Here is a 22,296-nt window from a genome sequence, read left to right on the forward strand (position 1 = left end):
GAGCTCCCCGAATACCCATGGGAGACCCTGCATCCCCAGCTGCCTGGCTGCCAGAGTGGGGACGTGGGCACACCTTGCCCAGCTGCCCTCCATTCAGCCCCCCCAAGGGAAGCAGAGAGGAATCAGGGTCGTTGAAAACCAATAATTTATCAAAACGCTGCGTGTGTATGCGTGGGAAGGTGTCGCGACAGACAGGGCAGCGGTGGGCAGGCGCACAGGGAGGGGACGGTGCCTGGATGGTGGGGGCAGCTTGCCGCTGCGGCCTTGCGGGCGGCGGGGAAGCTAGACATTCTTGCCGTGCAGGCGCAGCTCGTGGCGCCGCAGGTGGTTGTAGAGCGACTGCACGTAGGTGAAAACGCACTTGGGGTCGGGCTTCTTGCCCATGATCATCATGTCCTCCACCTCCACGAGGGGTACGCAGTCCACCAGCATCCTGCGGGGAGGGAGGCACGGGGGTGGTTGTCAGTGCCGGCCCCGACTCTTGCGGCGACCCTCTACCCAGAGGTCTTTACAACGCCGCAGCCCGCTGGTCTTCCATAAACTCGACTCCTGATCGACTGAATGAGGGGAAAGCCTTCTAGGAAGGCAGAAGCCCCAGGCCCCACCCACCCAAGCCTGGAGGCACCTCTGTGGGGAGCAAGGCCAAGGCACGTGGAGGTGAAGGAGGAGGTCCCTGCCCCATCCCAGCGCCCAGGCACAGCAGACCCAGCGCAGGGTTGGGGTCTCAACCCCTAGCCCTGGGGAGGTCCTCACTCCAGACCCCGCCCACTTCTCTCTGGAAGGCTGCCTCCTTCTCACCCTCAATGGCACACTCCAGCTGGCACAAGCCTCTCAGTTGGGCTGTTGTACCCAAGGGGCCTCAAATCTTTCCCTGCACCCAGGACCCACTCCAGTGACCCTCTGGGCCCAGGATTATCTGCCAGCTCCCTGGCTTGATACCTCCTGTAGAGCAGTCTGAGAACCCCCATCTGCCTCAAGGGACATCCCTGCTGTGTGAGATGGTGGCCAGGGAGGTGTGTGTGTATGTCTGAGAGACAGTTCTTTAACCCTTATTACCCGCTTGGGTAGAGCAGGGGAAGCAGATGAGTGTCCCAATCAGTACAAACTGGACCAACTACATCACATTCAGGGGCAGGACTTGCTCCCTCCTATGTGCCATGCCTGGCATATAGTTAGCACTGTTGTTGAGTTTCCTTTGGCAGGGAAGGCATGAGGGCAGGAATTGCTCCTGTTCCCAAGACACCCAAGGGCCCAGGACTACCCTCCATCTTGTGCCTTCAAGGTCAGACCTTCAAGGTCAAACAATGTTAAGGGCTGGGGCCTACTCTCAGCTCACCAGGACTCCTTTGGGGAAGAAACCTGGGAAGCAGGAGACCTGTTTCTGTCAAGGATCTACTCCTGGCCAGCTGTGGAAGCTAGAGAAAACCCTGCCCTGTGACTCAGTTTCCCCATTTTTCCGCAATAGAATAGTCATTCTTTGCTTCATTTGAGTCCTTGGAAGCACCTAGGATGAGTGAGAGGTTTCTGACTCTCTTGTTGACGTGCTATGTGCCCTTGAGGTCGTCTCTGCCCCAGCTTGTTTCAGCTGTACTATGGTGAAGAGGCGGCCTCTCTCTGCAGCTTCTTCCAGCTGTGGCTATCTCCCCAGGGATCCTGGCCTCTCCCAAAGTGGAGCTCCCTCCCATCTCTGGTGTCTTCCCTGGAGACCTTATAAAGCCATTGTTTACACCGGGGCTCACGGCTCAGGGCTCCATCTGCCCCAGTGACAGGCCAAACACCAGGCAATTCGAGCAACAGCACGGCTGAGTCACACTTTCCAACTGGAACAGGGCCGGACTGGGCCCCTCTCCCTCCAGGCTGGCCTGCTGGGCAGCAGCTCCTAAGTCCATATATGACCTGGAGACAGCACCATGCCCATCTTTCCCTCACCTGGACAGCTTCTTTGAGTATATGTGTGCACGAGTGGGCGGCCCCCCACAATGGCTCCAGGCCCCAAGGGGCATCTGAGTGCACTGCTAGTTCTGTCCCTGATTCACATTACTTTAGGCAATCCCCTTTCTCCCTCTGGGCCTTCGTCTTTTCTTCTCCCTACAAAATGGGTGGGAAAAGTGATGGGGCAAGGAAAACAGCCACAAGGTGGGGAGTCTGGAGTTCCAGTTTTTGGCCCTAGCTCTGACCTAACAACCCCTGGCACACTCTGAGCCCACCTCTCTCCTCTGAGCTCCTGGTCTGTAATGGGCAGTTAGCTCAGGATCTGAATTCTCTACTGTGGCCCTGAGGTGAGATGACCAGACAGGAAATGCCACAGCTGGCTTGGGGATCCAGGACCCCCACCAGAAATAACTTCCTGTTAAACTGGCCTCGCTCCTGAGCTCCTCAGCTTGGAGCATGGCACCCCCAACTTCCCAGTGCACAAACTGGAGGCCTGGGAGGCTTCCCTGACCCTCCTTCTCCCTCCCCAATGGGTCCATCAAAAAGCCCATCCCTCTGCTTAAGCTTCTCTAGCTGTCTAGTCCGTCCCCTCCCTCCCCATCCCTCATCCAGGCCTCACTCAAAGATTGTTCTTCAATGCTACCAGACCACATACATCCCTTCTCTGTTTGCAAACCTTTTATGACTCTTGTCCTCAGAAGGAAGTTCAGACTCCTGACTGTGACCCCTTCCTCCCCCTCACATCCAGACTAAATAAACTTCCTTCCCTTCCTGGGTGTGCCATGCCCTCCACCTCCCTCGACCCCACCCCTGTGCACTGGCTGATCCCTCTGCCTGGAACTCCCTCTCCCTCTTTTAGCCTGAACTTGTCATTCAGATGCCAGCTTAGTTTGCACTTTTTTGAGAGCTGTCCTGGACCTGCCAGCTGGGTTGGGTATCTCCCGGGGGATCCCATGGCCTCCTGGGCTTCCTCCATCTCAGTCCTGCCCACCTGGCTCATCACTGCCCATTGAGGAGAATAGTCTTGACTGTGAGGTCCTGAACAGAAGTTAAGGCCATGCCTGGCTCCTTCTAGCTCTTCTCAGGGTCCCCCTGCTTCCCCACCCCCACTCCCGCCATTTCCCCAGCTTTTCTTTGTGCCCCACTGAGCAGATTCCAGCGGGGCAGCGTAATGGGACAGGGGAGCAAGGCGGCATTCCTCACCGTGGGACCCCAGCAGGGGTTAGGACTTTTTGGTTTTTACCAGCCCCTTCTGGACCAGACAGCGGTAGAACTCCTGGATGTACGTGTACACGCACTTCCAGTCAGGCTCTCGAAGCCGCACCATGTCCTCTGTGTCCAGGAGCTGCGGGCAGTCCGCATGGGTCCTGGGGAGGGTAGGGGGCCGGGAAGGGGCAGGGGGGCGGGGCCCGAGTGGGGCAGCAGGGGAAGAGGCAGAGAAGAGAGAGGGGAGGAGAACAGAGAGACACACACATACACACACAGAGACATGAGTTCAGTTACGTTCTCAGTGCTGCAGTCTGTCAGCCCCCCGCATGCCCCCTCCCCATTGTGGACGTGCCGCTCACTACCCATCACTAATGGTGTGCAATGCAGACAGGGGTGGGGGGCCAGATCAGTCACAGGTGCAGACAACTCTCGGGGCAAGCGGGAGGGAACAAGGGGTGGGGGCGATGGCATTGGCGCTGAGGTTGGAGAGGAGGGCTGTGCCCCAGGGAGGGGGGTGAGGGAGGCGTGAGAGGAGGTGGAGGGAGGAGAAAGAGGGAGAAATCCGGGGGGAAACCAGAAAGAGAAAGATAGAGAAAGACAAATGGAGGAGGGTGCTGAGGGTGAGGTGAGCAGATGGGGCAACGATTCCAAAGTGGAGGGCTTGCTGATGTCCTATATAAGCCTCTGGCAACACCTATATAGGCTGGGCGGGCACGGTGCCCGGGCCAGGATCCTCCTTTTGGAATCTCCAGCCGGGATCCCGTGGGAGCAGGAAGCTCTGGTGATAGTGGGAGGAGAGCAGGACAGAGAAAGGGAGAGATAGAGGGAGAAGGGGACAGAGGGAGGATGGAGGGGATATGGACAGGGCCACCTGATGGGCCTTGGCCCGGGCTGGTAGGCGGGCCTCTGGCTCCTTCGTTCCGGCGGGCACCTGGCACGCTCAGCAACAGGTGGGTGGGGTGGAAGAGGATGGGGGCTTTCTGGGGAAGGGGGTCTCAGCTGCTGAATGACAGTGCAGCTGACCAGCTCCAGGGGGCCTCGGGGCAGCTGGGCCCGGCCCAGATGCCCAGCCCCAGATGCCCAGCTGACACCAGCAGGGCTGGGACCCACACTTACTCGGCAGATGAGAAGGCCACCTCGAAGTTCTGGCGCCGGTTCTGTGGGCTGAGCTGCCCATAATCGAAGGCCTCAGGGAAGAAGTTGTGCACCAGGGCACAGAAGGCCATCCCGTCACTCCAACTCGAGGAGAAGTTCTGGATGTCCACATGCTATGGGTAGTGGGAAGACCGGTGAGCTCCCCTATGTCCTCCACCTTCCAGTGTTTTGTTTGTTTTGTTTTGTTTTTTAACCACACCATGCAGCATGCATGCAGAACTTCCCCAATCAGGGATCAAACCCATGCCCCCTGCAGTGGAAGTGTGGAGTCTTAACCACTGGACCACTGGGGAAGTCCTCACCCTCCAGTGTTTTGGTAATCCAGATCTAGGGCAACTGAGCTCAGAGAGGCCCTGTAGCTTGCTCAAGGTTGCACAGTAGGTAGCCTCCTCCAACTCAGTTTGTTAACTCCCATGTCTGCTGCTTAGGGGGACAGAGTGACCAAGAGGCCCAGCACCGCCCAGCTAAGGCCATGGTCATGCCCTCATCACTCCTTCCCTTATGTACAGAAATTTACCCAGTGCCTCCGACAGAGCAATGAGGAGGGGACTCTAAGGGTGGGGTCTGGCCCTGAACCGTGCCCACCATCCAAGGGCTGTCATTAGGCCCTGCCACTTAATCACTTATCCTGGAATCTAGGGCATGTTATGCGTCCTCTTTGAGCCTGTTTCATCCCAGAAGAGGAATTCCCATCTTCCCTGCCAGACATGGTGGCTGTGAAGGGTACAGCTGCAGTTGGGGCCTTGTGAGGGTGAGGAGGCCCTAGCCTGGCCACCTGGTCTCACAAAGCTCACCTCGTAGCCACGCGTCTTGGCTCGGCACCAGTCCAGCAACATCTGCTTGATGCTGTTGGCATTGGGGACACCGAAGCTGGTGGAGCGCTGCACAGCTGCGCGGGGTCCGCCAGAGCTGCTGCGGGGGCGGTGTCGGGAGCCGGGTTACAAGGGGCGCCTCCTCCATCGGCCCACCGAGTAGGCCCCAGCCCCGCCTTCTTTACCTTCAGGCCCCGCCCCCCACAGCTCCAGCCGCTCCCTTCTCGTCTCTGGCCCCGCCCCCCACAGTCCAGACCCCGCCCCGTGAGGTCATTAGGCCCCGCACCACCCACTGCTGCTCACCACGCGGCGCCTTCCTTCTCCAGCTTCTCAATCATGGCCTTGCGCGCCTGGGAGGCCGAGGTCTTGGGCAGGCTCTGCGCCTTCATCAGCTCTTTCTTCTTCTCTGCTTGGCGTTTCTCCAGCGCCGCTAGGCTGCCGGGCCGCGGGCTGGCCTCATCCTCTCGGTCGAAGATACTGAGGGGTGGGTATGCCACTGTTAGGGCCGAGGAGGGCCGCTCCTGAGCCTCGATCTCCACGAGTCAAGGGAGGGGTCTTGTCACACTCCAGACCCTACACTCTTGCGGTATTTTCACCACCGGCAACGCCGGCCAGCAAGGGAGGTGCTCTCATCACACCCATTTTACAGAAGAGTAGACTGAGGCTCAAACGACAAGAAAATGGGAGCCAAGCTCTTTTCAACAGACTTGGACCCTGGGGAGTTTTCTGCGAAGGCTCATTGTATCGTCAGGTTACAGGTGAGCTTAGATTCTGGGCCCTATCAACTAATAATGACAACCAATGTGATAATAGTAATGGTAATAATAATAATAGCTCGTGTCTATTGAGCCTTTTCTATGTGTCATTTTAAACTTCACAAGAGTATGGAGGGACTCTTACCACTTCCACTGAAGATGAGGAAACAGAGGCCTTTCGCCTTAGATTTCAGAGAGCATGGGGGGCAGCGCAAGGACTTGAACATAAGTCTCTGACTCAGAGTTCCTGGACCCCTCTGGTTCCCAGCCTGAATTCTGATCCTACCTGCCCCAAAATGCTCTATAACATAGGGTGTATCCCACCTTCATGGGGCTAAGATGTAAAGATGCTCTGTGACATGGGACGTGGTCTGCAGACACTGGGAAGTGGCAGTGCCACCAGCAGCTCAGTGTGGTGGGGAGGCTTCTCTAAGACCCCGAGCAAATCTCTGGCCTCCCCCATGGTGCGGTTGAGAATTAGGTGAGATGGCAAGGCAAGCAGGAGTGGTTTGACTCCCAGTCTGCCCCTCCCTGGCTGTGCCCCCTCTTGTAGAATGGGTGTGCAGTGAGGTCCCCTGAGACACTCCTCCGTGGTCTGGGAGTGGGTACCTGTGCTCACCTGCCCATCTTCTTGGATGATGAAGAGGAAAAGGTCTTAGTTTGCATCATGGTGCTGCCACCACCATCTGCAAGAAAGGGGAAGGGGAGCAGCGTGAGGTCCTGGGCTGGATGTGGGAGATGGGGCAGGAGGCTGGTAGAGGGATGGAGGCAGCCACAGGCAGAGAAGAGAAAGTGATGGCTGGACAGAGAGACACACAGATGGAAGTACGAAGAGAGAGTTTGAGGAAGGTGGGCTGGCAGGCAGGCATGAGAAGACGCCGGGCGGCCTTACTCTCTGAGCGCCTCACAAAACTCGACTCCACCGTGGTGGTGCGGGCCGTCCGTCTGCCATCATCTGCAGGGGCAGGGATGAGAGGAAGGGTGTGAGGGGCACAGGGCCCAGCAAGGTAGACATGTTCCCACCCTGAGCCCTGAGCCCTGCTCGGCCCCTTACTGGAGTGGACGAGCCGCTCGGTCTTGGTGACAGTGCTGACAGCTGAGCCGTCGGCTGTCTGTTGGCTGTGTTGCGTGGCGGTCTTGGTGGCCATGTTGCCACGGCCCTCCCCTGGCCGGGCCCGTGTCTCTTGCAGCCGCCGTTCCCGTTCCTTGTCCCGCTGGTCTGGGCGGGGAATGCCCCACGCATGCCCAGAAGGCCACCATCGCCCACAAAGCACATATGCACGGGCACACGGGGCACACAGATGGGGTGGAGGGCAACTTGTTAGCAATACTGAAGACACAGGGGACAACGGCCCTCTCTAGGAGTAGCTGGGGGTGAGGGGGTAGCTATAACTTGGGAGGGAATGGCGGGGTGTGGTGCACTCAGAAACAAGGGGACATGGAATAGTTGAACTCAAAGGGAGAGTATTTGGATCCAAGAAGGGAGTTTCTGTGGGAATGAGTAGCTGAGTCCAGAGGGAGTATCTCCATCTAGGGAGGAAGCAGCAGAGGCCAGGGAAGGAGAAGCTGAGTCAGGGCAGTAGCTGAGCGGGCCTTCAAATAGGTCTTAGCAGGGAGAAGAGCAGCTAGAGGAAGAAATATCTAAATCCACGGACGGAGTGATTGTAGGTATCTGAGAAGCAGTTCGATCCAGGGAAAGGGTAGTTGGGAGAGAAGCTGACAAAGGGGGTAACTGGGCCTAAAGAAGAAGTAGGTGGGTGGGCATAGAGGCTGGGTGGCCATCCATGGGCCCTGCAGGAAGCAGCTAGATCCAGAGTGGGAGTAATTGAGAGTATCTGGAGAAGCAAATGAATCTAGAATCTGGAAGAAGGAATAGCTGGGTCCGGGGAGGAAGTAGCTGTGTTCAGGGAAGGGGAAGCAGGGAGGAAGCAGAGGCTAAGGTGGTCATCAGTGGACCTTGAGGAGAGAGAAGCAGCTGGGAGAAGGAGTATCTGGATTCAGGGAAGGAGTACTTGACAGAAGTTGGAGAAGCAAGGAGGAGTAGCTGGGGGAGAGAGTAACTGGGTCTAGGAAGGAGAAGAGAAGCTGGTTCTGGGTCTAGGAAGCGGGAGAGAAGCAGCTAGGGAACGGAGCAGCTGGATCTGGGGGAAGGAGGCAAGGGAAGAGCTGGGTCTAGAAAAGGAGACGCTGAGTCTAGAGAAGAAGCTGGGGAGGGCGTTACTGAGCCGGAGTGTCCACGAATGGACCCCAGTGAGGGGAGCAGCTGGATCTAGGGGCAGGGCATCGGGCTCTCTACCTCTCTTCCTTTGTCGGAGCTCACGTAGCGCAGCCCGGATGAGCTTCCGCTCCTCAAAGTCCGTAGTCTGATCCAGCTGCAGACAGAGTCCCTGTCATTGCCTATCTGGTGCCTGCTGGCCCCGGCCCCTGCCAACCCCCAGTCCACCAGATCTGGCCATACCATCTTGTCCAGGACACTCTCATCCTCAATGGCCATCAGCTCCTCGGCGCTCAGAGGGCTCCGCCTCTCTGGTGCTTTGTCCACACGTGTCTGCTCAGCGCCATTGGCCACCTCCACTGCTGCAGAGGGGGGCTCTGCTGGTTCTGGCTCCATCTGTGTGGTGGGGAGAGGGCATGGACTTTAAGCAGGGGTGTAAATGAAACCAACCATGCCCCAAAGGACAGGGGGCCAGGCCCTGGGGCTTCTGGCACAGCCTTTGAAATACCACTAGCCAGCTGGACTGCCTGCCCAAGGATGACCATGTTGATGTCAGGCTCACAGAAGAGGCACTGAGAGCCTTGTTGTAGGGCTTCCCATGTACCCACAACTGTCTTAATACAATTAAGGGAGGCAATAATGGTGATTTCCGTTCAGTGGTGAGCACTGTATGAACACTAGGTATTTAACTGTCCCTATTTAACAGAAGGGAAAACTGAGGCTCAGGGTAGCTGCATGACTTGCCCACAGTCCTTCTATAAGTGTGATGCAGACTGGGATCTGAGCTGAAGCTAGCCTAACTCCTGAATCTGAGTTCCTTCTGCGGCTTCATTCCCAGTCCCCTCCCAGGCAGGCTGTTCTCTGTCCTGCCTGTTCCCAAAGCCTGGGTCCTCCTGGGCCAGTGCCCAGGCAGCACATGCCCGCCCTCAACACACCAAGGGAGCTGGACCAGGGCCCATAGGCTCCTGACCAGGTGTCTGACCGGGGCTGCCCAGAGCCAAGTCCTCTCTGAAGCTCACCCCTGCTCCCCACACCTCCTAGCATGAATCACCCACTAAGGGGCCTCCAACCCCAACCTAGCCCCCCACCCCTCCCAGGGCATCTTCCCAGCCCCTTGCAGACAAGCCCCCAGCCCAACTATCAGAGCCCCTTCCCTTCTGGCAGGGCCTCTCTATTTGCTGTAAGGGTAAGGAGAGCCGAGGTGGCAGCTGCTTCAGGGAGGCTCGGCCTGGCAGGGGCAGGGAGTGGGGGTGGGGCTGGAGGCTGGGCCCCGGCCAGGGGCTGCCAGGGCAGCTGCCACGTGTGCCTCAGGGCCAGGAGCCTGGCAACATCTCGCCTCAGTCTTGGAGCGCTAGTGCCCCAGTCCCCTGTACAGATAGGTAAACTGAGGCTCAGAGAAGGTGGTAGGCCACCTAGGGTCACTGAGCAGAGGCAGAGCCTGGCTCAAAACCACCCGCCTCCCTGCAGCCCATAAGGACTTACGAGACTGCTGCTGTGGGCAGGGCTTGCAGAGGAGCAGCGGCGGGTGCTGAAGGCAGGCGGGTGGGCCACAGGGGTCCCAGCATCCTCGGCCGCCTGGAAGAGGGCCTCAGGGTCGGCAGCAGCCAGGAGCAGCTCACTGGGCTCCAGCTCGGGCTCAAGGTCAGGCACAAGCGGGACCCCCAGCCGCAGGCTCAGCACCTCCACCTGCCTGCCCAGCGCATCCAGCCGCCGGCTCAGCGCTGCTGTCTCCGCCCGCAGCTCTTCAGCTGCCCTGGCCACCGGCTCCACAGCCGAGGCAGCTGCCTCAGCTGCCTGGGTCACTGCCGCCCGGCCTGCCTCCGCCACTGCCTGCAGCTCCTCCAACGCCCGGCCCAATCTCTCCTCGAGGGCTGCGGCCAGCTCAGACATGGGCCCCGGTACCCCCGGCATGGTGATGGTGGGGGCTCTACGGTGGGGTGACGAAGGGGGCAGTGGTAGGGACTGCTGCTTCTGTCTGGCAGAGTCAGTCTTTGCAGCTGGCCTGAGGGCGAAGGCAAGGGCAGTGGGCCTGCCCCGCCCCTGCTGGCCTCCCAGCCCGCCACCTGCCAGCTGGGGCTGTAGCCCAAATAGAAACCTATTCTGGGCTCCCTCTGAAGGGGGCAGTGGGGGAGGGGTAGCCTGCCCAAGCAGGCGGACCGCCAGGCCTGGCCCTGGCCCTGCAGAAATCACAGACTGGCAGTACAGCAAGTCTGCACAGGTTCTGAAGGACTGCCGAGGCCGGGGCCCCATGCCCCATAGGTGGGGAAACTGAGGCAGGGAGCAAGGCATGGGCCTGTCTGGGCCACCATGTGCATTAGCCGTGAGGACCCAATCTGCCAGACTCCAGAGCCTGCGTCCTCTGTCGTCATGCCATGCTGTTTTAGAAAGCCTTGAACCGATGGGGGCAATGGAGGCACAGAGAGGCGGGACTTCAAGCAATCTGCAGTAGCAAGTGCCTTGTCCCTGAGATAAATGTCCTCTGCCTGCCTCTGGTGCTCAGATCCAACCACAGACTCTGAGCAAGTGCATTACAGGCACACGATCTGCCTCCCCTTGGTTCTGGTTGGGGAAACTGAGGCAAGTAGGTGGTCATACCCGGCACTCCCTGTGGCACCTCCCATCCACCCCAAGGGCCTCAGCCACCCTCTCCTCACTCCCTTGGCAGAGAGCAGTTAGGTCCTGCTCTGTGAGCGGAAGGGTGCTTTCCTGCCCCCACCCTCTCCCTGTCACCCTTGAGAAAGCCCAAAGCTGGCTCTAGCCCTTTCACCTCAAAGTCCCATTCAGCCCCTGGAACAGCACAGAGGCCATTACCTGGGCAGCTGGGCGGCCCGCTGGGGATCCCTTCCCAGGCTGAGCTCCCAGCCAGCTGATCCCGGGCTCCAGAATGAATAATGGAAGGGTGCGGCAGATTCAGTTCCCGTGGCACCTGCTAGGCTGCTGCCTCACCTGACTGGCACCCCCTTGCCTGTCCCCTCAGTGCTTCTGCCGAGCCCCCCCAACCCCGAGATGTTGACGCAGATGGTAATCACTAATCTCCAATCTCCTAACGGGCCGGGCTGATCTTGGATGAGCAGATGAGAGGCTCTACACCTTGGGGCTGAGGTTCAGTATAGGCTGGGAGCAGGGCCACTGGGGCTGCTACAGGAAGAGGGGGCAAGCCCTTATTACCCTTCTCTGAGCCTCAGTTTTCCCATCTGTTCACGAGGAATGAACCGACCAATTCTGGAGTAAGGACCAGAGATCATCATGTGGGAAGCTTAAGGCCAGTACAGAGTGAGCTTCTGACATGTCTAGTGGCTGATAGGCGAGGGTCTGGCCCTAGCTCTGCCACCAACTGGCTGTGGACTGTGGTCACCTTCTCTCTGTGGGCCTCAGTTTCCCGTGTGTGCAGTAGGGGAAGAGCAGAGCAGAGGAGCCCTGAGAGCCCTGCACCCTGAAGCAGTCTACATGAGGTGGCTGATGGTGAGGCTGGTGGGGTGAGGAAGGGCTCACCTTAATGCTGCAGCCTCCTCGGCTACCAGGGGAGGCATGGCTGAAGCTGGTGACGTGAGTGACACTGCCCAGCCGAGCCAGGTTCCCAGGGCTGCTGATATGGGTGATGGTGCTCTTGCCCCCACTGCTGGTGCTAAGGAGGGTGGGGGGCGCCCGCAGCCCCAGCGTCAGTTCTGGATAGGGAGAAGGACTACGGTCAGGATCAGGTGGGGTGAGGGTAATGCCAGTCCAGGTTGATGGCGCCCGTCGCTCCCAGTGCACCCTTTGGAGACACCCTGAGCCCTGACCACAGCACCTGTCCTATGTGCAGAGCTGGGTGGCTGCAGGCAGTCATCCCCAGCAGTGGGGAGGCAGTGGGGAGGCCTACCTGCCCTCTGGTTGCCTGTGGGCAGCAGCACCCGGCCCGTGGAGGCCTGGCCCCGGCCATCCTTGATCTCGATGGTGAATGTGGTCTTCATACTGGCCCCTGGCTCAGCAGTGCCCACGGCCACGGCTAGCGGGGCACTGGGCGCCTCTGAGCGGGCCATGGGCCCCCCTGCTCTGTTTTCAAGGGGCCTGACAGCCAAGCCCCGCCCCCTGGGGCCCTCCTCCCTGGGGCAGCTCTGAAGCTGGGCCAGGGGCCGGGCTGTTCCTCGCTGATCCTTGTTGAACTGGGAGGAGGTGTCACTGGGGCCCCGTGAGGAGGGGCCCCTGGAGGAGGAGGCAGGGGTGGTGCTGATGTGGGAGGAGCCTGGGAGCCTTGCAGGGGTCGAGGGACCTAGGGCTGCCCGGAGTGGGCCTTCCTGGAGCCCAGCAGCCATAGGAGAATCGGATGTGAACTTGCGCACACGGTCCCGTACGGAGCCAGCCCGCTGGAACGGGGAAGGTCCACTGCCAAGGGGGGTAGGCTCTAGAAGGGACAGGAGGGCTGTCAGTGGTTGGATGGGACAGGGACTGCCCAGAGCCCGGGGTTGTGGGAACTGGCAGTACCTCGGTTCTGGACTGGCTGGCGGGGGCTCAGCACAGACAGGGAGCGTTGGCAGGGGCGAGGGCCAGCTAGGTCTGGCAGCATGGGAAGGCGGTGGCGGCCATGTGGGAGCAGAGAGAGGAGTGGATGGTGGGGTCCACCTCTCATAGTCCTCTCTTCCACACCTCCTCAGCCTCCCAACCCCTTCCTGCACCTCAACCTCCCCAGCCTCCCCAGCCCATCCTGCACCTCCCACAGCTCCTGGCCTCCCCACTCAGCTGCGTCTCTCTTACAGGCCCCTCATTCCCCGACCCTGGGATAACTTGGACAGTCCTGGGGGCTGCGGCTAGGCTTGGGCTGGAGGAAGGGTGCCCAGATTCTCCCTGCTGATGGGGATGGTGGACACCCCCCTGGCCAGCACTGCCCACGGCTCCAGCTGGGAGATGGGCGCACTCCCTTATTGGGGAAAAGAATGTGCCTGAGGCCTGTTGCCTTTCAAGGCTGCAGGGAGGCCTCTGGCCATGGGTGGGGGAGTGGGCGGGGGCGGGGACACCTCAGGAGGCGTGTCAGAGCCTGCCTGGACCTGAGGGCACTGGAGCCATCTAGGCATGAGAACCCATTTTCCAGGCAGGGAAGGGGAGGCCCAGGGAGGCAGATGCCCCTAGCTATCTCTGCTGGAACCCTACCTGCTCTCTTTGTGTCGGAGGGACCTTTGGTAGGGCCGTGGGCAGCAGGGGGCTCTGTGGGGCCACGCAGAAGCTGCAGGGGAGACACGGCATGGGCAGGGCCTGACTCCCAGACTGGGGAGCTCACCCGCCTGGCATCCCTGCCCCTCATCTAGACTCACCTTGTTGACCACCTGCCCCTCCGTGCTGGGGGTGGCTGGAGGCTCCTGGGGCTCAGGGCTGGCAGCCCTGGGCGGGCTGGGAGGTGGCTCGGGGCTGCCCAGAGCCTCAGTGGCAGGGCATGGGGCCTCGGCAGGCTCCAGTGGAGGCTCAGGAGAGGTAGTGGTGGGTGAACTGTTGGCTGAGGCAGGTGAGCTGGGTGTGCCCCCAGGTGGGGCCCGAAGCAGTAGTGTCACTGTGGTCACGTCATAGCTGGTGCCACTGGGGGTCGGGGTTGGCTCTGGGACCTCTGCCTGCTGCTCCTGTTCCTCTGGCTTCGGCACCTGCGGGAGACCCGTGGGAGACCCACAGGATGTGGCCAAGGCTCTCCAGGCTGGCAGGCACCCAGGGCAGGGCATGCAAAGCGGAGGGGCTGGACACGGTTTCCTGCAGGCACACCTGCACAAGCACGGTCACTGGCACACCATGGGCGGTCTTTGATCCCCACTTCCCAACCTCTTGGCACTGCCTAGTCAAGGGCAGTTCAGAGATGACCAGATCCTAATGGCAGGGGTTGGGGACAGCAGGAGACCTGCTGGGGACTCCCAGACTTAATTGATTTCTGGCGTGGAGGCCCCTGACCCCTGGCCTCTGCCTGGTTAATTACGGGGTTAGTGGGTAGTCTAGTCCTGCCAGGACCAGGAACCCAGCGGCCTCTGCTGGCCACTTAGGGAACCTGCACGACCCGACCTCTCACCCACACTCCCTGGAGAACAGAGCTGACACTGGCCCCTGACAGCAGGACCTGATAAGCCAAGGTAAGGATGTGGGCTGTCCGGAAGGGGAGGGGCAGCCTCGGATGGTTTAAGCTGGGCAAGTACCAGGGTCTGATTTTCATTTCAGGGAGATCCCTCTGTCTGCTGAGTGGAGGCTGGATGGCCAGCGTGGGGGTAGAAGGTAGGCGTGGAAGCGGGGAGGCCAGCAGGGAGGTCAACAGGGTGGTAATGAGAGACAGTCAGGAACCTGGGAGCAGTGTAGACAAGCTGGCTTTGCGGGGGAGGCCTGGGTAGAGACAAACTCTGGAGTGGAGACATGTGACCAGAAGTTGCCTGGGAGAGTGGGCAGAGGCCTGACATAGAGTCCCACTGTTCCCCAAACACAAGCTGGGGGACCCCTCAGTTAAGTACCCATCTAGCAAAGACACACAGGCGCTCTGTGCTGTTGGCATCCATGGGCACAGGACCTTGCCCACACCCCTTACCTCACACCGGTTCAGCCTGTGTGCTGCCCGCCCCTTGCTGTCCTCTCTTGAGCCACTGTTGGGACGCCCGCTGCACAACCTTCCAGCCAATATGGCGGCTGGAGGGAAAGGGAAAAGTGTCAGGTGAGTGGCAGGGGGTCAGGGTGGGGGGGTTGCTGGGGGCAGCATGCAGCAGGGCAGGGGTGGGGCCAGGGCAGGGCACGTACCCTCAATCTCCTGGGCCCGCACGCGGCGGATAGCAGCTCGGATCAGCTTGCGTTCCTCGTACTCAGCAGCGCCTCGCAGCTGTAGGTGAGGGGTGGGCCACGGGTGTGTGGAGTGCAGGTCTTCACCTGCCCTGCCCCCATCCCCTGCCCTGGCCCAGGCCTCACCAGTGTGGTCAGCTCCTCCACATCACTCATGGACTCCAGCCGTCCTGCCAGCCGTGCCAGAGCAGCCCGCTGCTCAGCCTCCCGCTGCTGAGAGCTACAGGGACACCATGACTATAACCTCCATTGCCAGGGCCAGGTCATGGAGGATGTGGGCTGAGGGCGGAGGCCAGGACAGGGTACCTGGAACCTTGGCAGAGGGGCAGGTAGCTGTGCACACCCTCTGGCTACACGCTGGCACATGCACGCCCATGGACCTGAGCGCTAATATCACATGGGCGTGGCCAGGACACCATGACCGGCACGTGGTCCGTGCCCACCAACATCCCTGTGTACTCCAAATGCATGCCTGTGCTGCCATTTGCACACCCAGATGGGCAGCAGACACCTGGCTCATGCCTGCCTGTACAACACGAGCTGAGCCCTGGCACATTCAGCCCCACCTGCATGTCCAACCCCTCGCCACTCACTGCAGCCAGTTCTCCTTGTTGTCCTGCCGCTCGGCACGGAAGCGCTTGGATGCCAGGGCCTCCTCCTCGCGCTCCAGCTCCTGCCGCTGCAGCTCCCGGATGGCTGAGCGGATGCGCCGCCGCTCTGCCAGATCTGCTGTGACCTCCAGCTGCAGGGCAAAGGGTGGTGAGGGGCAGGTCATTTTGGCTGCCAGGGAGGGAGGGCAGGCACTGGCCGCCCACGGCTCGGCCTGGGGCACAATGAGTGGTCTGTCTCCACTCCCTCTGCCCCAAGCCTGTCATGTGCCTGCCTGCCCACCCAAACTTGGTCTCAGGGGGAGACTCAGATCATGCAGCGAGGGCTTCTGGACAGCCCACCGTGGACTAAGATTCACAGAGTGGGCAGCCAGCAACCACCCACCTGTGCCAGGTGCCAAGTCAGGCGCTCATTCCTGTGACTCGACTCCTGCCTCTCAGAGCCCTTCATCAAACCCCCAAGAGCCAGAGAGTTGTGGCAGGAGGAGGCAGGCCATCCTATGGGCCCCTAACAGTGTCCCTGGGGAGGGAAGGGTGATTGGGCTGCTGGAATCCAGCTGTGAGCACGAGAGACTCCCAAAGTACCACAGCCCTGCTGATGGGTGGCAGCCTTGTCCACATTGGACAGATGGGGAAACTGAGGCAGGGGCAGGCCCTCAGGAGTCATAGCTCCCCGCCTGGCTGGGGGCTATTGTTCTCCCTGCACTGGTCCTGCTCTAGCCACCACTGAAGGGGCAAAGGGGCCGGGGCTCAGAGTGGGAGGGCCAACACCCCAGACAGATAAGGCAGCTGCACTAGGGTCCACCCAGGGCCCTAGAGAGGGTGTCCATGGGGGACAGGTGCTCCCACCAGCTTCTTAGCCTGTCACTCCCTGGGAAATTGGGGGTGGCTGGTCTAACCAGGTCCAGGAAAGGGCACCTTCTCTGGGCAGTCAGCCAATCCTGTTGCCCCCCTCACTCCTCTACCCCCTACAGAGCCTCTGTGGCTCAAGGGAGAGAGGACAGGCCCAGGGCCCCCAGGAAGATAATGGCAGAAATAAGCCTCCAGTGTGGGTGTGTGCCAGGTGGGAGCAAGTATAGGCAAAGTGATTTCCTCTGCCCCCACCCCCAAATCATTCAGGGGTAGGCCCAGGAACCCTCTACTCCCTTCCTTTTTAGCCTCCTCTCCCATCATTCCTTCCTGCTCCACGGGGGAGCCTGGTGGGAGGGGGAAAGGTTTCAGCAGGGAGTGTGGGCTGGCCCAGCTTAGCCATGAGCTCACTTGTCCCAGTCTGAAGAGGGTAGAGACAAGTGACAGAGCCCTCCAGGGAGCCTTCAGTCTTCACATTCCTGAGGAGATATGGGAGGGCCCCCGGAAGGCTCAAGCCAGGACCCCCAGCTGGCTCCAGCCCCAATCCAGTCCTGGCTGGGTGGTCAGGATCATATCCTTAACATCCCTGGTCTTGGTTAACATCTCATTTGTCAGACGGGACAATGGCCTCCCTTTAGGGTAGTGGGTGAGGATGCGAGCAGTGACTTGGGGTCCCCCCCCGCCTTGCAGAGCTATGTATGGTTGGTTCCAGCCAGTCAGGAGGGGAGAGAGAGAAGTGAGGGCAAGTGAGGGCAAGATACCCAGAGGCATCTGTAACATTTACTGAGAAACCATGTGCCGGATCCTGTGCTGAGCACCTTACTTGTCCTAACTTCACAGAAACCCTAGGCAATTTATTATTCCCATTTGACAGATGAGGAAACTGAGGCTCAGGGGGAAGTGATTTGCTTATGGTCAAGTGACCTGAGCCAGGATTTGAACCCAGGTTTCCATGACTCCGGGGCCTTCCCTGGGCTGAGGATATCTCTGTGGCTGGGGCCTGTCTGCTATGGTGGGTACCTTGAAGATCCTTGTACTATATCGGGGACCCTTCCAGCCTGGACTAGAGATGCCCTGGGGCTTAAGGGGGCCTATCATGTGCGGGGGTGGAGAAGGCTCACCTTCCCACCCTCAGTCCTGGCCTTGACTCAGGCCCCGAGCCCTTCGTGGTACACTAGGAGATTCCGGGCCTGAGGGGACAGCTGGTCCAGCCCCTCCTGTGCAGAGGGTAAAGAGTCTCAGAGATGCAATGACTAGCCCTTTGTCTCCTGTGTGTCCCTTCCCAACCCCCTGGGCTCTAGAGATGGGGTTCTCCTCCCTGAAAAAAGCTTGATGTGGGAACTTGGTCACTTCTGCAACCCCTGGGAGCCTCAGTGTCCCCCTCTGGAAAATGGGAGCCTCTGTGTGATCCCCCGAGTGGGTGGGGCAGGGTTGGGGAATGAAGAACCTCATCCCTCTGGTCACCCTCCCGCACGACCCTTCCCTTTGGGCCTGGAGACAAAGGTCCGCCCACAGTGTCCCTGATGTGTGTCCTGCGTTCCCCGTCCTCTCAGGCCCCACTATCCTGAGTGGAGGGGACTGTTGTTGGGAGGGAAGGAAGTACAAAGCGCCATTGTCCACTGGGGGAAAGGGAAGGAGATGGGGGGGGGGGGTTTCCGAAACTGCCCAGTGAAATTCTCCTGGGAGGAAAGAGGGTGCTTCCTCTTCCCGGGGGGGGGGGGCCGGGCCTCCGGGTACTTTGTACCCTCGCTGCTGGGGGCGTCTGACAGGCCCCGGCGTCTTCCTGGGCCTCAGTCTCCCCACCAGCACTACGGAGGAGACTTTCCAGGCATTCGCTCAGTCCCAGCTCCTACAGTTGACCGATGGGGGACCGGCCGGCAGTGAAGCGTGGCCTAGCCAGGGGGCGCTGAAGGCCCGCGGGCCCCGCCACCGTAGCCGCCTGCACCGCCCACACCTCTCCCACGCAGCCCCGTGCAAGGCGCCCAGCCCGGAGCCAGCAGGACAGGAAGCCGCGCAGGTTCCGCCTGCTTTAATATCCCCAGCTACAGAGAGGAAACCCAGGTTCACAGACTTAAGCAGCTTCCGCAGGTCACCCAGCTAGTGAGTGTCGGAGCCCGATCTCGAACCCGGGACCGAGGCGGAGGGCGTCCCGATATGTGGCGGAGGAGCACGTGGTGCTCGTGTCCCCAGGTGTCCCCATCCCGCAGAGCCCCCCTCCCTGTTCGCAGGAATGTGCAGGAGCCGAGGTTGGGAGCGGGTCCCCGGGTCCCCAAATCGGCCGGACGCTGGGGCGCTGGTCAGCTTTCCCTTATAAGGCCCGGCCCCGCGGGGAGGAGCCAGGCTCCGGACGCCCCCGTTCCTGCCAGGAGGCCGGCGCGCGGGGCGGGACCCTCGGCAGCGCTGGGGCGCAGTAATGGCGGGCGCCCGGCGGTGGAGGACCCCGGTCCCGAAATGGGAAAGACCTCCGGGGTCCGGTGACGAGGGGCGGGGTCTTGCTAGTCCTTTCCCAGGGAGGGGGCCGGGGTTGGGGGGGCGGACTACAGCCAATGCTCCGGCTTCTCTGAAACCCTTTTCCAGCACCGAAACCCGCATGGGGTGGGGGGTGGCAGCTGGAGAACCCTGAGCCTCAGAGTGGACCCCTAGAGAAGGGGATGAGCAAAGACCTGGCTTTCTCTCCACTACCACATTAGGATTCTGACTTCCTGATGGGAGGTCGAGCTGACGTGGTGGGACCCTTTGGAAACCCATCTCCCTCAGGCTGCACACAGCGCCTGTGGCGGTGGCAGACACCCAAAGTCTAAGGTGCTGTCCGAGGACACAGAGGCCGAGTGCCTTGGGTAGATGATGGCAGTGGCTGGGCACTAGCTAGCTGGCTCCAGCCCCTGCCTCCAGAGGAATGGTATGGGGGTGGGGTGGGTCATTTGCCTTCTCCCAGGGAAGGTAAATCTTTAATTTACCCCCTGGACAAGGGTCAGGGGCTGGGGGGTGGAGCTCTGGCCCCTCTTCCAGTTCCAGTGCGCCCTGCCCTTGCTGGTGGGCACATGCCTGCCCTGCTATATTGCCCCACATCCTCTCTGTGCACGGTATGTGTGTTGGGGGGGAGGGCGGGCTTCAAGAAGAAGCTGGGGAAAGGGGATAGAGTGGGCCCATCCTTCTTCCATGCCAGGATCTGGGCCTACGCCTCATTCCATCCCCATGCCAACTGTAGGGCCTAGGTATTATGTTCACACACATTCCCCCCACCTCCTATTTTACAGATAAAGAAACTGAGGCTCCGAGTGGGAAAAATGACAGAAGTCACAGTGTTCATAAGGGTCCCCAAGCCCTGTCTCTATGGGCTCTTCTGGACTTGACTTATCCAGGTCTCTTGGTCCCCCATGACCCCTTTTGGGGTTTGTTTGGATCCTGGCACACCCTTTTCCGAGCTGGGTGCCCTTGGGCAGGTGACTTCACCTCTCTGAGCCACAGTGTCCTCCTGGCCCTTGGAGCTACTGTAACCATTCTGTGAGATGGTGTGCTTAGCGCCCAGACTGCTCCCTGCTGTGCCCTGGCTTATTAATCATTGCTGCTACTGTTATCATTGGGCCAGCCTCCAGGGGTGGGTACTGCCCAGGCTGTTGCTTGAGAGAGGCAAATCCAGCCTCCCCACACCTGTGACTGCACATGGGTGAGTCCTCACCAGTTACTATTTAAACAGGTGGTGGCAGTGGGGGGCTGGGAGGAACAAGGCCTCAGCACCTGTCATGGACAAGCACATGCCACCAGGGCCTCTGCATCGGCCACGCGGAACAGGCCTAGCCCTGTTCCCCGGAACCCTTCTCCTGCGCCCTCCCCCATCACCTCCTCTTGTCAGCTGAGAGGTATCCTGGACAGGCCCTGCCTCTCTGGCCTGTCTTGTCTGTCCTCATAGTAGGGATAATGGAACCACTTACCAGCTTCCGCAAGGCTCCCTCATCCAGCCCAGCTAATGTTTCGTCCGCCATCTTGCTGGCCCCTAGCTCCGTCCGTCCCCTCCTGGTGAGTTCCCCAGTGCCTTTGGAAGCTGACACCAGCTCAGGGAATTCTGCAGGGGACAGACATGAATCAGGCCTTCTGGGGCCTCTAGAAACCACAGACACTTGGGCTTTGTGCCTCAGTTTCCCCCTCTAACCCGTGATTATCCATTGGTGTCTGATCCTTATACGTGATGTGACTCCTGGCTGGGAGGTGCCCTCTGCCCTAGGGTAGTGTGCTGGAAAACTCAACAAACCAAGAGTAGGAGTCCCTGGTTCCATCCAGCCAGCTGGACTGCTAGCTTGCTGTGTGGCCTAAGCTGGGCCCTTGCCATATCTAAGCATCAAACAGGGAGGGTAGGGACCTGGATTGTGAAGCTAGGGCCCAGCAAGGCCCACCCAAGCTGTGCTCACCACCAGGGGGTGACCATCACACTCCACAGCTTCCTGCCCCAACCACCCATCCCCAGGGCCTGCCCAGCCCCAAAAGCTCACCCCAAAAGCTCAGCCTCTGGCTACGGGCTAAACCTATAACCAAGTCCTTGCTGCCTTTGCCACTCTCATTCCCCCAGGTAACTTAAGCCATTGGAGGTAACATTCTGTCTTCTAATTCTTGAGGACAACCCTCTGTACACACCCCTCTCCACTCCTCCCTTTCCCACCCTCCCCCTGATGCCAACTGCCCTGACCTAATGAAGCCAGGTGTCCAGGCACCCCACTCCTCCTGCCAGTTCACACACTTAGAATTCAGTTCCCCAGCTGGAAGAGCCTTCAGAAACTGATCCATCCAGCTTCTGGACTTAGGCAAACAGGATTGGAGAGGACCAGAGGATTGTCATGGGGGAAGGAGGATCCCAAAGACCCAGAGGGCAGGGAATGGATTTAATCTTGGCCACCTCTAGCTTCTGAAGTCCCCTTCCAAAGTGCCCTCAGGGGCTCAGGACACTCCCTCTTGCTCTATCACTGCCTATCAAAATGGCCCCCTAAATCCTGGCCCAGCCTCCCAGTGTAGCTCTTTCCTTCCCCCTGCAGCCCTAATGTCTTTCTGGAATTTGAGGGCCCACAGCATGACACACCGTAGGTGCTTAGTTAATGTATGGTGACTGAAATGGCCCCTGGATTGCCCCCGCTTCTGTTGATTCATCACTCAGTCATCCCTTCCCCCTCCCCAGAACAGTCACTTGTCGAGTCATCCCATCCGGTGAATGGGTCTGGGGGAGGTCCTAGTCCACACAGTTGGGGTTCTTCGGACTCTGCCTGTTCAAGTCGCTGCTTGCTTTTCCCATCCCTGTAGGCTCGGACAGGTAGCAACCTCCCAGCCGCCCTCTGCTGGGGTCCTTCACTTAGCAATCGCCAGACTTGGGTTCTGTGGACACTCTGAGTTCTCCCATGTCTTCTGAGGGGCAGGGGTCCCTAATGCAGAATCTAGGACTCCCAGGGAAGTCTCTTTCTCCTCAGGGATTCCCGCCGCTGCTCCACTCCAGTTCTATGGCTCCCCGTCACACAGTGTGAGGTCCCCGAAGATTCCGAGGGGTCTCAGAGGAATGTAGGAGCTTCCTCAGGGTTTCTGCCCCCACAGACTAGCACCCCTGGGGGTCGTAGAGCCTCCTGGAGGTCCGTGAGCGTCCTTCCCCCAGGTCTCAGAACTTTATCGCATGGGTTAGAGCCCCTGTGGATGGGTGGGGGCTCGCAGGTTCAGGAGTCCCAGAACCCTGGGAGTCCACCTATCCGGGTTCCACCCTCGGACCCGTCGGGGGTCCTGCTGCCGCCCGGAGGTCCACACACTCACCTCTTAGTCCGGCCCGCCCGTCCGGCACGGGCTCAGCTTAGGTCGTTCGGGATCCAACAGATGGACTAGGAGCGGTCAGGCGGAAGGCGCCGCGACCGGGATACCAAGCCCGCTCAGCAACCGTCCCCGGGATTCTGCAAGCGCCGCCCGTCCAGCCGCGCCAGCAGCCCCGCCGGCCCCGCCCCGCGCCACGGCGCCAACCAATCCTGGGG

General features: G+C 60.2%; 1 protein-coding gene across 4 annotated transcripts; it reads right to left on the reverse strand.

Moving 5' to 3' along the window:
• Nucleotides 1-128: 128 nt before the first annotated feature.
• Nucleotides 129-22,207, reverse strand: SMTN (smoothelin). Of its 4 annotated transcripts, none has more exons than XM_068563708.1 (21): nt 22,085-22,207; nt 20,236-20,366; nt 15,440-15,588; nt 14,973-15,066; nt 14,808-14,886; nt 14,602-14,699; nt 13,364-13,684; nt 13,203-13,275; nt 12,540-12,611; nt 11,938-12,459; nt 11,571-11,743; nt 8,322-8,474; nt 8,160-8,235; nt 6,918-7,082; nt 6,756-6,818; nt 6,483-6,549; nt 5,412-5,585; nt 5,091-5,205; nt 4,258-4,409; nt 3,136-3,299; nt 129-433 (listed from the first exon to the last, which is right to left on the reverse strand). In XM_068563708.1, the coding sequence occupies exons 2-20, from the start codon at nt 20,284-20,286 to the stop codon at nt 3,155-3,157; spliced, it is 2,742 nt and encodes a 913-aa protein (XP_068419809.1). In that variant the 5' UTR covers nt 20,287-20,366; nt 22,085-22,207; the 3' UTR covers nt 129-433; nt 3,136-3,154. The 4 variants fall into 4 exon arrangements, with proteins under 4 accessions (XP_068419809.1, XP_068419808.1, XP_068419810.1 ...); XM_068563707.1 differs by having other exon boundaries at nt 5,091-5,208; XM_068563709.1 differs by lacking the exon at nt 12,540-12,611 and having other exon boundaries at nt 5,091-5,208.
• Between the last annotated feature and the right edge of the window lie 89 nt (nt 22,208-22,296).

The sequence above is a fragment of the Eschrichtius robustus genome, chromosome 14 (genome assembly GCF_028021215.1).
Source record: "Eschrichtius robustus isolate mEscRob2 chromosome 14, mEscRob2.pri, whole genome shotgun sequence".
In the NCBI taxonomy this organism is placed as follows: domain Eukaryota; kingdom Metazoa; phylum Chordata; class Mammalia; order Artiodactyla; family Eschrichtiidae; genus Eschrichtius; species Eschrichtius robustus.